Source organism: Carcharodon carcharias, chromosome 16 (genome assembly GCF_017639515.1).
Source record: "Carcharodon carcharias isolate sCarCar2 chromosome 16, sCarCar2.pri, whole genome shotgun sequence".
NCBI classification, from domain to species: domain Eukaryota; kingdom Metazoa; phylum Chordata; class Chondrichthyes; order Lamniformes; family Lamnidae; genus Carcharodon; species Carcharodon carcharias.
Genome location: NC_054482.1, coordinates 66157124 through 66171586, shown reverse-complemented (window position 1 = coordinate 66171586; position 14463 = coordinate 66157124). Strand labels below are relative to the sequence as shown.

Here is a 14463-nt window from a genome sequence, read left to right as displayed (position 1 = left end):
GCCTATTGCCTGCTGCTTATGCTGTTTGGCATGCAAGTAGTCCTGTGTTGTAGCTTCACCAGGTTGACAGCTCATTTTTATGTATGCATGGTGCTGCTCCTGGCATGCTGTTCTGCACTCTTCATTGAACCGGGGTGGTAATGGTGGAGTGGCGGATATGCCAGGTCATGAGGTTACAGATTGTTGAGTACAATTCTGCTACTACTGATGGCCTGCAGTGCCTCATGGTTGACCTGTCTTGAGTGGCTAGATCTGTTCGAAATCTATCCCATTTAGCATGGTGGTAGTGCCACACAACACGATGGAGGGTATCATCAATGCGAAGACGGGACTTTGTCTTCACAATGACTGTGCGGTGGTTGCTCCTGCCGATACTGTCATGGACAGATGCATCTGTGGCAGGCAGGCTGGTGAGGATGAGGTCAAGTATGTTTTCCTTCTTGTTGGTTCCCTCAGCACCTACCACAGACCCTGTCAAGCAGTTATGTCCTTTAAGACTCGGCCAGCTTGGTCAGTAGTGGTGCTACCGAGCCACTCTTGGTGATGGATATTGAAGTCCCCCACCCAGAGTACTTTCTGCACCCTTGCCACCTTCAGTGCTCCCCTCAAATGATGTTCAACATAGAGGAGTAACTGATTCTTCAGCTGAGGGGGTGGGATGGTCAATGCTACCAAGACTTTAGCAGTTCTTTACAAATGCCTTAAATTTAAAATTCCAAATGTTTAACTCTTCCCATGGCCTCTTCCCTCCCTATTCCTGCAGTTTCCTTTAGCTCTACATTTCCCCTAAACTTTCCATCCCCTGACTCTGATCTTTTGTATGTCCACGCTCCCTTTGTCTCTTCAACCTGGGATTCTCTCACTGAACCCCTCTTCCTCTAACTTCTGTCCCTTCTTTTAACACCCTCCATAAAACCCATCACTTTGGCCAAACTTTTCTGAACTCTCTAATATTTCCTTTGGTTTGGCACCCATTGTTTTCCCCATGAAATCTTTTTCTGCATTATGTATATTGTACAAATGCAAATTATTGCTGTAACTTGTGAATGCTACAGGCATGCTCCCAAAGCCGTTCTTTGATGTCATGAAGGAAAGCCTGAAAAGCAGCTACCCACTTGACCTCTTGCGAAAATTTTGAGGAACCTAAGAGAGGCGAACCCCAGAGGATCAGCACTCCATTCTAAATTATATGCTTCCTCCAGCAGAATCATGCTGCATTTCCTCTGTGTCTCCACCCCTCAGACAATTGGCCAAAATTTCAACAGAATTATTTTCAAAATGTGCTATAGTAACATATATTATCTATAACATAACGTATGTTAAGAAAATTTGGTATTTAAATTCTGGTGTACATCAGTAGTTACTTTAAATCAATTAAACTGTTTTTATGCAGATAATGGAGGGTGATATCTGTGAGATTGGACCTGGAGTGCTGAATGCAGTCGATCTGGATATACCTCACGATACACTGATCTTCTCTGTGATTAGACCCCCTGCCCATGGAGTGCTCCTGAATGGCATCTATGGAAATGATATTGCCACATACAGACAGATGAATGCTAAAGTTCTACATCACGATCTGAGAGTACATAACTTTAGCATGGATGAACTCAAACAAGGTCTGTATACTGTGTGCTACAGATGTCCTCTGCTGGACACTAAATATTACTGCATAGCTCAATATCTGTTTCTCTATGGCAAACTGACATGTTATTAAAGGGGGGGAAATATGCCTCAGTCCCTATTGTAGTACTGGCATAGACAGAATAAATGTAACAGTAAATCAGAAGAAATGATTTTGGAATTATTTTGTCCATAACTTGTTTTAAGGCTTTCTAAGTAAAATTTCTAGATGATTAATTATCGGGAACAGTTGAGGACCTACTGACCGACTGAGTAGAGATATAATATCGGTCTAATTTACAATTTGTTTGTTACTAGAACAGCATCTCATATGATGAGCAGTGGCTGCCTGAGGCATTCCTGTCAAATATTAGGCATTGTTGAGTCATCATGCATTTAGGATCTCCTTTGGGACTAACTGATGCAGTTGGTTCTGACAGAGTATTCATCTCATTACAGCAGTGATTCTCAAACTTTTTCATCCCTGGGCTGGGGCAAAAGACCAAGTGGATCACCTACAGAGAGGTAGAGAGACAAAGCGATAAAGAGAAACTACATTTCCCTCATTTTCATACATATATTAATGATAACTGACAGGGAATTGCTTTTTGTTTTTCAGTTCTTCCACCTCTCCTTAAGGCTGTGACTAATGTTGAGGTCCAGTGTCAGATATCTTATCCAAGTGACCATTAAGTATATTTGAGCCACGATGTTGAATTTTGACAGTTTGTTCAACCCCACTACTGTAGGGCCCAATTCTTTTCTCAGTTGACATCAACATAGATGCACCTTCCACCAGGGTCATTGGATTGCTGGTCATTTTCCCCCTGCCTAGCCCAGGGAAACTGTGACCATTTATGGCTCCCCCATCATTGTCTGAATTGACATCAGCTGACTCAACACAGACCAGGGATCAGACCTGGGATGGCATGGTTTCTACAGCTCCATTCCACACTGAACAATACATTTACTAACTCAGCCATCAGGGACCACAAGCAAGATCTTAGGTAATTTTCTAGAAGGTGGAGTATTTTTGATCCTGCTGTTTTCTAAAGGTCGCTTAGCCACATCTGCCTTTAATTGCACATGGATACGATGCATGTTCATACAGCCCAAATAGTCCATGCTGGTGTTTATGCTCTACTCAAGCATCTTCCCATCTTTTCTCATTTATATCTATCAATGTAATCATCTATTCCCTTCTCCCTCAAATGCTTGTCCAGCTTATCCCTAAATGCATCTACACTATTCACTTTATCCACTCCCTGTGGTAGCGAGTTCCACATTCTCACCACTCTTTTTGGCAAAGAAGTTTCTTCTGAATTCCCTATTGGATTTCTTGGTCACTATCAGATATTGATGGCCTCTAGTTATGTTCTTCCCCACTAGAGGAAACATTCTCTCTGTATACACTCTGTTAAAACTTTTCATAATTTAAAAAACTTTGATTAAGTCACCTGGGCTGTCAATCCTTTCCTGGTATGTATACCCACGCGCTTTTGGTATCATCCTTGTATATTTTCTCTGCTCTCCAGTGTCTATTTCCTTTTTATAATATGGCAACTAGAACTGCACACAGTACTCTGCACCGTGGCCTAACCAATGTTCAATATAGGTTTAGTATAATTCACCTACTTTTCAATTCTACCTTTCTAAAAATAAAGGCAAGTGTTTGGTTTGCTTTTATTATGGCTATGCTAACCTGTGACACAACTTTTAATGATTAATGTATTTGTACTCCAAGATCTCTTTGTCCCTAAATACCTGTTATTCCAGTGAACATCCGTCTGGTGCCAGTCTGTCCTCTACATAGGTTTATTTACAAAACTCAGTATAACCTAAGTGCAGACTACTTTTCCTTTCCTCATTCCCCTTCCCCCCCTCCCCAAGTGGAAACTGGTTCTTATATATGTGCCTTAACCCTTCCTCAATTAGTCTTAGCTGCTCTTAGTCACAACTAGAGTACACAATCAACTGTCACAACATTTGCAACATTAACAATCCCACCTAGGCTTGCACTTTCCAAGTAATAAGAGAATTCACTATTTTTCCCAACAAAAAGTACTTCTCACATTTATTTGTGTTGAACTGCATTTGCCAATTATTAATGTCCCCCTGCAATTTCTTGTTGTCCTCCTCAATATTGACTATCTCCCCCAATTTGTTGTCATTCGCAAATTTAACAATTATATGTTTGATCCAAAGTCCAAATTGTTAATGTAAATTGTGAACAACAGTGGTCCTAGCACTGATCCTTGTGGAAAACCACTTCCCACCTTCTGCCACTCTGCATAATTCCGCTTTACTCCTGCTCTCAGCTTCCTGTCTTCAAGTCAGCTAGCAATCCATTCTGCCACTTGTCCCTTAACCTTATTAATTAGTCTATTATGGGACACCTTATTGAAGGCCTTTTGAAAATCCAGATAAGATCTATTGCATTACCATTTACTGCTCTCCCTGTTACCTCCTCCAAAACTTTAATAAGGTTGCTCAACCAAGATTTCACCTTTTGAAGTTTATGCTGATTATTCATGATTTTATTTCTCATTTCTAAATGTTCTTCCATTCTCTACTTTAGTAAGGATTCCTTTATTTTTTCTACCATTGATGTGGTAGCTGACTGGTCTATAATTCCCTGGACATGTTCTGCCCCCCTTCTTAAATATAGGAATTACAATAGCTATCCACCAGTCCTCAGGCACTACACCTTTTTCTATACCAATTATTAATCATGAGTACTAATGCCTCTGCAATCTCTTGCCTACACTCTTTTAAATATACAAATGCAATCCATCCTGACCAGGGGCTTTGTCCTCTTTGAGTTTGTTTAATTTGTTCAATGCATTCCCTTTTTTATTTTAATTGCAATTATCTCGCTATTCATTTCATCATTCAAAGTCTGTTCTATCTCTCTGGTAAATACTGAAGCAAAATAATTATTTAATATTTCTGCCTTCTTACTATCAATACCTGTGGCATTATCCTGTCTATCCATTAATTATCCTATTCCCATTACAGCCTAGCTTTTTTATTGATGCACCTGTAAAATATTTTACTATTTTGTTTTATGTTCCTTAATAATTTAACTCCTTTGTTCCTCTTTGGCTCCCTAATTGTTTTTTAGACTTCTCTCCTAATCGCTTTGCATTCTCTCTTGTCAAGCACCCCTCTGCTGTTTATTTACTTAATATATGCCTCTTTCCTAACCCTCAATTGTTCCCTTATGTCTTTATTCATCCATGGAGTTTCAGTAGTGTTTAGTTTGTTCCTTTCTTCTAGCATATAGCTTCTAGAATATATTTTCTCTGCACTCTGTTGAATACTATTTTATTTCCAATTGTTATTTTATATTGTTGTTGCCAGTGTAGTTGCCTATTTTATTTTATCATGTTCTATTCTCAGCCCCTCAAAATCAGCTTTTCACCAATCTATTAACTTGGTTGTCATCATACTTACATCCTTCCCTATCGTTATCCTAAAGCTAATGCCTAGATGTTCCCCCTGCATTTACTTCTCTCTTCTGCTCTGGTTCAGTCCCCATTGCTAGATCCAACAGTGAATCTTCCCTTAACAAAAACAGAATTACCTGGAAAAACTCAGCAGGCCTGGCAGCATCGGCGGAGAAGAAAAGAGTTGACGTTTCGAGTCCTCATGACCCTTCAACAGAACTGATTTTTCAAAAAATCAGTTCTGTTGAAGGGTCATGAGGACTCGAAACGTCAACTCTTTTCTTCTCCGCCGATGCTGCCAGACCTGCTGAGTTTTTCCAGGTAATTCTATTTTTGTTTTGGATTTCCAGCATCCGCGGTTTTTTGTTTTTATCTCAGTGAATCTTCCCTTGTTAGGCTTTTTACATATTGGGTTAGAAATGAGTCCTATACACATTGTAGGAACTCCATTCCCTTATCCCCTTTACCAAACTCTCCTGTCCAATTACTTAATTGACCTAAGTGCATTTTTAGCACAACCGTAAAGCTGTGTTAATGATTTTTGCAGAAAGTTATTTTAAAATATATATTAATTTTCTATGTTGCCTGTGGTGAATGTTTACAGGTTAATTTTATATCTCTGCAGTTTGTCTTAAAGGAGCTAAACAGAGATTGAACATCAGAAATTAAAACAATGCCATTAAGATTTTTGATACTTTTTTTTAATATCCAAGTTTATCTCGGTTTTCCTTCAATTATAATGCTGGATAAGCCGTCATGATGTACTTAAGCACTGTCCAATGGAATGGTAGGATACAGGTTATGATTATCAATAGGGTGAGATGCTATTTTCAGATACCCAATCTGAGCGAGTTATTGAGATGTGCCTGGATATTCTTTCAAAAGGAATATGAGAAAATGAACAAGTGTTTTTGTTACCCTGCTCAGGAATGGAATTGTGCTCATCATAGATCAAAGAGGATAGAAAACATATTAGTAATTCAAGATTTCCATCTGAGTGATAACAGGTCTCTTTTTGAAATTTGTGGTTAATAAAAAAAAACTAAACACATGTCCTATTGCTTTTTCACAATTATTACAATTTCCTGGCTTTTTAATTCCAATTATTGGGACTAGCATCTATGATATACTTTTAAGGATGAAGGTTAAGATTATATCAGTCCTTAAATGGTGGATCAAAATACTTGCTCCAAGCATTATGTGCGCCATTTGAATCTTTCTCTATAGGTACTGGAATTGGTAAAAAAAAAATGTTTCCACTAAAGACAGATCAATATGTTACACTATTGTATCTAGAACCAGAAATTTTGAAAGATTTTTTTCTCCCCAACCTCTTTCAATGAACTCTCAGCAGCACAAGCATTTCCTACAACAAGGGATGTGCAAGTAACCTGGCCCTGTTGCCTAGGAGATGCAAACAAAGCTTTACTTCTGGTTCTTCTCCCCCACGATGTGGGAAGTTTTTAAACTATTTTCAGCACCACCATTCAAGTAACATATCTAAAATCAGAAACTCACCATAGGCAAAAATGTGCAAGTAATCATGCTTCCTTACAGCTAATATTTCCTGGTTCTTCACAGTTACAACAAATTGGCTCGTGTTATAGGTAATACCAAACTAAAAGGGCTCGAGCCTGAACAGGTACTAGAAGACCAAGGAATGAGCTAGATAAAATGTGTGAGTGGGTGCAACAGTGGCAAATGAAATTTAAATAGACAAGTGTAAACTACCAAGAAGGAAAGATGGGTGTTGTACATGAAAAATGGTGTTATGGTGTGAGAATAGCTAAGGATGAAATTCAAAGAAAATAAGGGAAATTAGCAGATTCATGGAATGCAGAAAGTGTTAGATGCACATAAGTGGCTACAACTGGAGGGGAACACTTCTAACTCTGTTAAAACATCAATGGAAGGTAAAACTGAAAGACAACAAAAAGACTCTGGAAGCAAACAACTTTTCTGATAGGTAAAACCTCTGGATGGAAAAAGAAGTGACTGGCATAAAACATCCCATAGAAAAACTGTTGTGGCAGGACATGTAATCTGTGGGCAAATGATGGAGTGGTTCAAGATCTGAACGTACACTTTGATGGATGGTGAAATAGAGGCTAATAAAGTGGATATGAGCAAGGTACCCTGTTCAAAACAGAGAAAGTCACTTAATATAAAAGCAAAATACTGTGAATGCTGGAAATCTGAAACAAAAACAAAAATAACTGGAAAAACTCAGCAGATCTGACAGCATCTGTGGAAAGGAAGACAGCTTGCTTGACACAAGACAGTAGCCAGGGTTAGTGCTATGTATAGTACCTGAAAATAGATGATGGACCTTAACGAACTGGCTAAGGTAAAGTTACCCAACAGTACCACTTACCAGGTTGCTGCCCAAGTATGCATACCACAAGGTATTAGCTGTCCACCTAATACACATTTACTGTTGACCCATGCAAAACACTCAGATAACTTTACTGCTCTATAATTGGCTACCATGCATGCCATTATTCTCGCAAATCTTCATATTAAGAACTCAGAGTATCTCAATGGCATTGGTGACAATTTCCTTTCATGGTCCAAGTATGGCCAAGTGCCCAGCTAACCAAATGTTGCCATATCCGGAAACGTTTCTGAGAACAATATTGCTCACGCTTTTTCAGCAACTGTGCTTAGGAATTGGTGATGGGTGGGGGAAGGAAATGGATACTGCTGGAGGAAACCACGTAACAGTTTTAAAGGGCAGGCAGCCTCACAGAACAAGAGCATTTTACTGACTTCATTTCACTGGAATAAAGGTCGAAGGTCCCTATTTTGATTGCACTCAATGTCGGGCACCCACACTTTATTCTTTGCTGTTGCCTTTTGTTCAGAGTTTTGACTGTCTTCTGCAGCAATTTTTACAAATGACATAACTCTCAACTAACTGTTTCAAAAGATGTCTGACAGGTGAGAACAGAATAAAATCAAACTGTAATGCCTGAGTACCTAACTCCTGGAACAGCTTTTGCACCAGTCCTTGCCCTTGTGACCTTAGTTAACCAAACCATCCCATTTTATTTGACCATGTTTGTACCAAAGGATGTTGCAATGTTTTAATAAAGTGATCTGTACTTTTGCAGGGTGCTTCAAACTGTTACAGAGTGATGTGTATAATTATTAGGAAAATGCTAGAATCTATTATGAAGGAGGTAGTAGCAGGACATTTAAAAAAACATGATACAATCAGGCACAGTCAGCATCCATCATCTATTTTGTGAAGGTGAAATAGTGTTTGACAAAGTTATTAGCATTCTTTGTGGATGTAACAAGCAGGGTGAATAAAGGGGAATGGTAGATGCAGTGTGTTTGGATTTCCAAAAGGCATTCAATCAGATGCCATTTAAAAGGATACTGCACAAGAGCCCATGGTGTTGGGGGTAATATATTAGCATGGATGGAAGATTACCTAACTAACACAGGACAGAGAGTCAGGATAAATGGATCATTTTCAGGTTGACAAACTGTAACTAGTGGATTGCTGGAGCCTCAACTATTTGCCATCTACATTAATGATGAGGGGACCGACAATATTGTAGTCAAATTTACTGATTATTCAAAGATAGGTGGGAAAGAAAGTTGTGGGGAGGATAGAAGGAGTCTGTAAAGGGATATAGATGGGTTCAATGAGTGGGCAAAAATGTGTCAGAGGGAGTACAAAGTAGGAAAGTGCAATGTTGTCCATTTTGGTAGGAAGAATAGAAAATAAGAATATTATTTAAATGGAGAGACCACAGAATGCAGCAGCATAGAGGGATATGAGGGTCTTTGTAAATGAATCATATAGGTACAGCAAGTAACTAGAAATGGAATATTGGCCTTTATTGCAAGAGGGATGGAACAAAGAAGTAGGAAAGTCTTGCTACAAACATGCAGGGCATTGGTGAGATTTGGTGAGAGTTTGGTGTACAGTTTTGGTTTCCTTCCTTATGAATGGATAACCTCCATTGGAAGCAGTTCAGAGAAGGTTCACTAGGCTGATCCCTGGGATGAAAGAGTTGTCTTGTCAGGAAAGGTTGAACAGGTTGGGCGTATACTCAATGGAGTTTAGAAGAATGAGAGGTGATGTTGTGGAAACATATAAGATTCTAAGGGGGTTTGACAGGGTAGATGCAGAGAGGATGTTTCCTCTTGTGGGAGAGACTAGGGGCAGGATTTTCAAGCCCCACCCACCACCAGGATCATCTGATCCCGCCAAAAGTCAATGGATTTTTGGCTGGGTCACTGAACCTCCCACGACAGGGCCAGAAAATCCCAGCCTAGAACTAGGGGACACAGTTGCAAAATAAGGGATCTCCCATTTAAAAAAGAGATGAGGACGAATTTCTTCTTTTAGTCTTTGAAATTCACTGCAGAAAGCAGTGAAGGCTGGATCATTGAATATATTCAAGATTGAGTTAGACAGAGTTTTGATTGACAACCAAGTCAAGGGTTATGGAGGACAGGGCAGGAAAGCGGAGTTAAGGCCAGAATCAGATCAGCCGTGATTTTACTGAATGGCAGAGCAGGTTCTTTGGGCTGAATAGACTACTCTTGCTCCTATTTTTTATGATTTTATTAAGATCTTATGACCTTTGCAGGGTGCTATGTATTTTTATAGGGCAAATCACTTTCATAGGCTAGTTGTAACACTTCTGTTTTGCAGGAATGAAGCTCATGTACCTGCACGATGACACAGAAACCCTGAAGGATAGTTTTACCATTCAGCTGACAGATGGCAAGCACACAGTACCAGGGACAGTACAGGTCCATATCATATCGGTCAATGATGAGAAGCCAGTTGTTTTAATGTAAGCTTCAATTCTCTGGTGTTAGATCCACAATGTGAATCCTTATATGGTATATTATAAATACAAAACAGTGAGTGAGCATGCTTGGAGATGGGGGAGGTTGTGGACATGGGGAGGGGTGTGGTTGATAGGCTGCTTTGTGAAGTTTCATTCAGTTTTACACTTGAATGTTTTGCTAAAGACCCAAGTTCAATTAATGTCCTCTATCCAGTGTTTATCTTAGGGGCTGTCATTTGGAATCACTACTTAAGGCTTACAGTGTGGGACAAATGTTTCACAAATATTGATTGCTTTAGCATCAATTGATGCGGGACTCTCTATTGAACCCCTGTGACCGTGTTTAATAAATTTTATTCGATATGTAGAACTCATTCAAACTAAAGACATCAGGGAACATGGGGGTTATTAATTAGGAGATAAATGATTCAAGCCTTGTGATTCTATTGATTTCGGGAGTGGTATTAAATTATAGCATGGTCTGTAATTTCTAAAACAAGCTCAATCACCACTGCTCACCAATTATGTTCTCGTTTTATGTACTTATGCTCAAATTGCAAGTTTCAGTTACCTGCTTGGTTCAATGGTTGAGTGAACTTTGTAGTGTGGACAATCCAGATGAGGAAACAGAATTGGCTGATTTCAGCTGGGGTAGTCATAGCATTGATACAACTGCTTTCAGCACACCTCAGCTGGGGCGAGGAAAATATGCTAAGCTTTGCATTCTGTGACTGCTTTCCAGTGACACTTGCTTGGATGTTGAGTGAGCACGGAATTAAGCCTGGTTATGATACTCCTGCAGCTCAATAGGCAGAAATTGATTTCTAATCTCATTCATTGGAAGATTTAATGTCCAGTATCCATGGAACTGCAAAGTACAAATCATGCTGAGTTTGTAAGGTCCTCTGCTTACACTGAGACTCGAGACTTAATGAACTGCGAGACTGAGTGTGCTCAATTCAACATTATGTTTAAATTGCAGGAATATTAGGTAACAGATTTTTGAAGATGTGCTGACAATATTCAGTGGTTAAACTACTATATAGAATGAATAGTACTCTAGGAATTACTATATATTACTACTTGCTACATTCATTCTCAGACTACCAAAAATACTATCAAAATGCAGTGATAGTTGTAGCTTTGGATTTTATCAATGATTGCTCTTTACCTGTTCAGAAACACTGGCTTGGAAGTGGAAGCAGGAGAAAACAAGGTTATTTCCAGCGTGGCTTTAGAAGCTGAAGACAAGGACACACCACGGTTCAAGGTTTACTATGTCATCAACACTGTGCCCATATTTGGACAGCTGAAGTTAAAGGTAAGAACTGACAGAACCTTCCATGATTTGCCCATTTGTTGAAGGAGTTCAGAGAAGTGATTCCAGGCTTTAAATAACTATGTCGTAAAGAACTGGGATTATTCTCTTTAGAAATCATGGGTCATTAATCATCCATGGAAAATTATTTTTAAATAGTAGTGAGACCTGGGGAGAAGAATTCCTCTGTTTCTTTTACACAGTGATATTATAAGTGACTTCTTTACACTGATGAAGATTCCCTATGTTCAGTAGTTCCAGTCCAATTATAAACATGTTCAAGAGGAAAGGCATGTCAGAATGTTGGAAATACAAAGCAGAGGCAATCTGCATGAACTACATGAACACTTTTATAATGCTGCTGCACACTGAGACCAAAGTAATTGTCCTCCTCCCTTTGAAATTTAATTCGACTGAATTGGCAATACAAGACAAAAAGTCTAAAAATTCCAACTGTACCACTGTGCTGCTGGAAGAGTGGAACTTCTGTCTACCATCTTGTCCTCACTGTCACCTTGTCTTACATTCCAGAGACAGTTGTCACTATTTTTTGGTGAGTACCTGTACCAGTAACAGCACTACAGGAGCACTTTCACAGCAGCAGTAGTACAGAGGCACCTTGCCAACAATGTGGCCAGAGATTCGTGGGAAGTGAGCAGCACAGCTCAGGTCTGCTGGTTATCTTGTAAAACACTACCTTTGGATAACACAAGAAACAAAGGCCCTATCTGTTTGCTCATGTGGATCTAAAGAACGTTTTGAAGAACTGATAGTTCTCTTAATGTTGCAACCAACATTAATCCCTCAACCAACGTTTTAAAAACTGATTGATTGGTAATTTATCTCATTGCTGTACAGTGTCCACCCCTTAAAATGGGCATGTTGGTATCAACACAATTTGCCTATGTACATGATGTAACCAATAAATATCTTAAAAATCACAGAAGATGCTCTCATATGCTGGCACTTAAATTCCTGTTCTGTCTAAATGCCCCAATGCCATTGTTGCCACCGCGGAAGTGATCCATATGGGAAATGACCTACCTTAATGACTGCATATTATGTTCCCTGATGCAATATAATGAACTTAGAGATAGAAAAGCAATTTAAGCAAAGCTTAATCTAAGCTACACAAAATGACTCCAACACTTTTTCTTAACAATGTTATATTAATAAGTTTTATCTAATCTCTTTAAATAGACTGAGTTTGAATGGATTCATCTATATCCAGGCATGAATTATAGTCAAGAAGATATAGACATGAACCGAATCTGGTATCTACACACTACCATTGTGGGGTCAAAAGGTCATGACAGCTTTCGTTTCCATGTTACAGATGGGGATTGCTCCTCACCTTCACAGGACTTTTATATTTCACTAAAAAACATGAAGAAAGGTGAGTAAATTATTGTTCTGGACAAATCCCATTATACAGCTTCATTTTAAAATATTTTGGTTACGTATATATTTAGTTGAGAGTTGTCAAAAGGGCATGGTGGAAAAATTATCTGTTTGAAAACTGAAAACACCTGACGTGATGGTTTTGATATGATCTGCATTATAAAAATTCTGTGCATAGAATTTTTTTTTATTTAACAACAGAAACCTCATCCCGCCCTTGGATGAGGTTGCTTGAAAAAAATAAAGGCCGCCTGGACAGTTCGCCCGCCTGCCAACCGTAATGTTAGATGGGCAGCGAAAAGTCCCAGTTAATTGCGCCGCTAATGGGCTTAATAGCATGCTTCTGAGTTTAGTGCATGGTCGCTGACCGAAATTTCGCGCAAGTGCGCAATGACGTTGGGATGCTCGCCTGACGTCATCGCGCACTATTTTACGCTTGAGTGGGTCGGGTGCGTGCCTGCCTTCTCAGCGAAAAATTCTGTCCAATGACTTCCCTGGTAGCTGCACAAGGTTGAGTAAAACCCAGAAAAGCATGAGGTGACATCAGGCTTCCGACCCAATGTCACTTTTAGGGGATTTAACTCCTCACATGCACCTAAACCTGTCTCCACTTGTCTGGGAAAATTCATCTCTTGGCCTGCACTCTATTCATATATCTTAGGAATATTGGACTCCATAAGATTTCAGTTTATGACCTTCCTCAACTTTAATGGCAGGAACTGATAGTTGATATCCTTACTTATCAAATGATGTCCACATTAAGCAAAATGCCTTTGTGAAGATAGCCATTCACACCAGGGTAGACTTTGCCACTCTTGCAAGGGCTAGACTGGCTTCTCATAGTCGGGTCTTGGCTGTGGCAATTGACACCCAGGGACACAAGCAATAATCCTGGTTTGCAAGTCATATTTTCACGTCAAGCTGTATCTGTAGAGTGTCACCAAAACAGTGAAGAATCCTTCTTATCCGTAGTGATCAGGCCCACTAAAACTGCTGCTAAAGATGTTGGTTAGAAGGAAAATCTCCTCTTGCAGGTTCATAGAAAAGCTACAGAGAAAACTCATAATTTGACTTAAGCCATGTGTAAGAGACCTTAATAGCAAAATGTAAGACTACATTAAATCTGGTTATTGCAAGTGAAAGAATTATTTGTCACTTGGATTCATACCTCTGCAAGAGCAAGGTAGGGGAATGATACCGTCTGGCAAACTTCTAAATTTTCACAAATATACAAAGCAATGATACAAAGCAATGCCCGCCAATCACGCCCGCACATGGACCTAAAAATCCTGCCCATGAATATATTCAGATAACTCATTAAGTTGTTTTTAACTGAGGATTGTTTCAACCAAGGCTTCCACAGCCAGCAAATCTATTTCCTGAGCTGTCAGCAAGTTGCCAGGGTCACTGAGACAAGTGCACAGCAGTTAGGGCTTTTTCGATGAAACTGATAGGCAGGGAAACCTTTAATCGGTGAATTTGAAGATCTGCAGCCATGGCCAGGTGAGGGGCTGCTGCTCACAGCACTCCTTCTCAGAGAGTGCATTCATTGCTTGACAGGTGAAATGCCAACTTGTTGGAAGTCACTTTACCTGTCTGGCACTTCACTACCACGAGCTGCACTTCCCTACTGCCAGCCTTCACCAGAGCGTGGGAGCGGCTTATGTAGCTCCACCTTCTACCTCTGACAAAGAGCAAGAGGAGCATCAACTGCAACACCAACAGCACAGCAGCAGCTGCTTTCAACTGAGCAACATGCTGTTCTACAGCACAGAGGGGATAGACCCAGAGATTCATCTCCAAGGAGGCGAAACCCCCAACAGAGGATCAGCTCTCTCCACATATCTGAGCACCA

At 39.8% G+C, this 14463-nt stretch overlaps 1 protein-coding gene across 1 annotated transcript in view; it reads left to right on the top strand.

Annotated features, from left to right (window-relative positions):
- frem1b (Fras1 related extracellular matrix 1b) overlaps positions 1-14463 on the top strand; it is a 255156-nt gene that overhangs the window by 177809 nt on the left and 62884 nt on the right. Inside the window, exons 20-23 of the mRNA XM_041208368.1 lie at positions 1394-1619; positions 9748-9892; positions 11069-11210; positions 12408-12603. Coding sequence (XP_041064302.1) covers positions 1394-1619; positions 9748-9892; positions 11069-11210; positions 12408-12603 — 709 coding nt within the window. The remainder of the gene's footprint in view (positions 1-1393; positions 1620-9747; positions 9893-11068; positions 11211-12407; positions 12604-14463) is intronic.